This window comes from Penaeus monodon, chromosome 23, assembly GCF_015228065.2.
Source record: "Penaeus monodon isolate SGIC_2016 chromosome 23, NSTDA_Pmon_1, whole genome shotgun sequence".
NCBI lineage: Eukaryota > Metazoa > Arthropoda > Malacostraca > Decapoda > Penaeidae > Penaeus > Penaeus monodon.
In genome coordinates, this window is record NC_051408.1 from 14,746,987 (window position 1) to 14,748,551 (window position 1,565).

At 42.6% G+C, this 1,565-nt stretch overlaps 1 protein-coding gene across 1 annotated transcript in view; it reads right to left on the minus strand.

The window, feature by feature from the left end:
- Positions 1–245: 245 nt before the first annotated feature.
- The window catches only part of LOC119588139, a 40,789-nt gene continuing 39,469 nt past the window's right edge, over positions 246–1,565 (minus strand). The window contains exons 37-39 of the mRNA XM_037936845.1: positions 1,182–1,374; positions 605–761; positions 246–460 (exon numbers count right to left, since the gene is read on the minus strand). Coding sequence (XP_037792773.1) covers positions 246–460; positions 605–761; positions 1,182–1,374 — 565 coding nt within the window. The remainder of the gene's footprint in view (positions 461–604; positions 762–1,181; positions 1,375–1,565) is intronic.

Consider the following 1,565-nt stretch of genomic DNA (forward strand, 5'->3'; position numbering starts at 1 on the left):
CGTTATCCATTGGTGTGTCCCGCTCCGGATGCCCGGTGGGAGCTCTAACAGCATCAAACTGCATCCTTACGAGAGGGCGGGGCTTCCAAACCTCACCGAATACCTATAGTGATAAAAAGGTTTTAAATATTTTTCATGTCCGCTAAGAAGGAAATTCTATAATGACAATCGTGAACAAAGTCGGAAATAACCGAGCTATTATCAACGTGTCTGTGAATGAATGTATTCACAATGGAATAAAAAGATTAATGATTATTGAGGTTACTGGGTCGGAGGCTACGTACCGCGATCATGGTGTTATCTTCCCCGATTCCGCGAAGGAGGCTCGGAGCTCCGCCGGCCCCGAAGGCAGCGCAGGACCCTTCCGAAGGAGGCAGGCTGCTCTTGGCGATGTGCATATCCCTTCGCAGAGTCATGGAAAGTGGGCGTAGTTTCCCCCCAGCGTAGTCGATCTCAACGTCTGAGGGAAGTCGGAGCAAAATACGATAATCTGTGTTGGATCCGCAAGCGAGTCTTTCGAACGTGAATGTTTCCAAAAGTCGGGTGGAAATTTTGGGCAAGTACGCTTTTGGTGTTGTAATCAAAACTAATATAAATAACTCACTTGAAATACAGCCGTGGAAGTTTACGTAGCGACTGAAGCGATCATCTGTTCCTGTCTCTACGCCGCCTAGGTACAAATATGTACCATCTTGCCTGAGACTTGTCGAGACGTCGTACACAGATCGTAATGGGAAAGTTGTATGTTCTTGTCCGTCCACCTGTCAACACGGATGAGGGATTTATAAAGGAACGAGAATTTCCAAATGATTAGTTTTTGTGAGCAGTTGTGGTGTGATGCTTTTGTCTGTATTATTTTACCCAAGGTACATATGGTTTCCAATTGTGTGAACAGTACAGTTTGGGATTTTTATACAATAAAATCAAACATATGAAGAAAAATAAACGTCATTTCGAAGATACCCACTGGAGAACAATAAAATCTAACATAGATTTAGATATATACAATAGTACAATAAAGAAAAAAATATATAACTTCAGATGAATGCACAGATAAAGGTAACAAAACATTGATTACTAATTTCACGTAATATAAATATGTCAGGACCATTTCCCTCTGTTGTCGTTTTCCAATGTATACTAGATACATTCTAATCAAAAGAAAAAGAAATAAAAGTTACCTTCAGCGTCCATTCAGTCGGCGACCTTGTGATGACCACGTGGTGCCTGTACCCGTCAAAGACATCAATCTGGTGGGCTGAGGGCGTGAGCTTAGCCCCGTGCACCTCCTGTGAGTCTAAGTCGGAGAACTGTACCTCTATCAAGAGGGACCCGTCACTTTCCACCCCCACCAGAAGATAGTCGTGGGCAGTGCTGGGGAAAAAGATAAGAAATGTTGTTCTGTGTCCAGTTATATGCAAAATAATCGAGGGAACACCGGTATAAGTGAGAGAAATATACATAGGTGAGGGAAGGAAAACTTACAAAATTGGGAAAACAAAATAAGTAATGGTGTTAACGGCAACAAAAGTTGGAGATAGGCAGACACTGAAAGAGGCAATAAA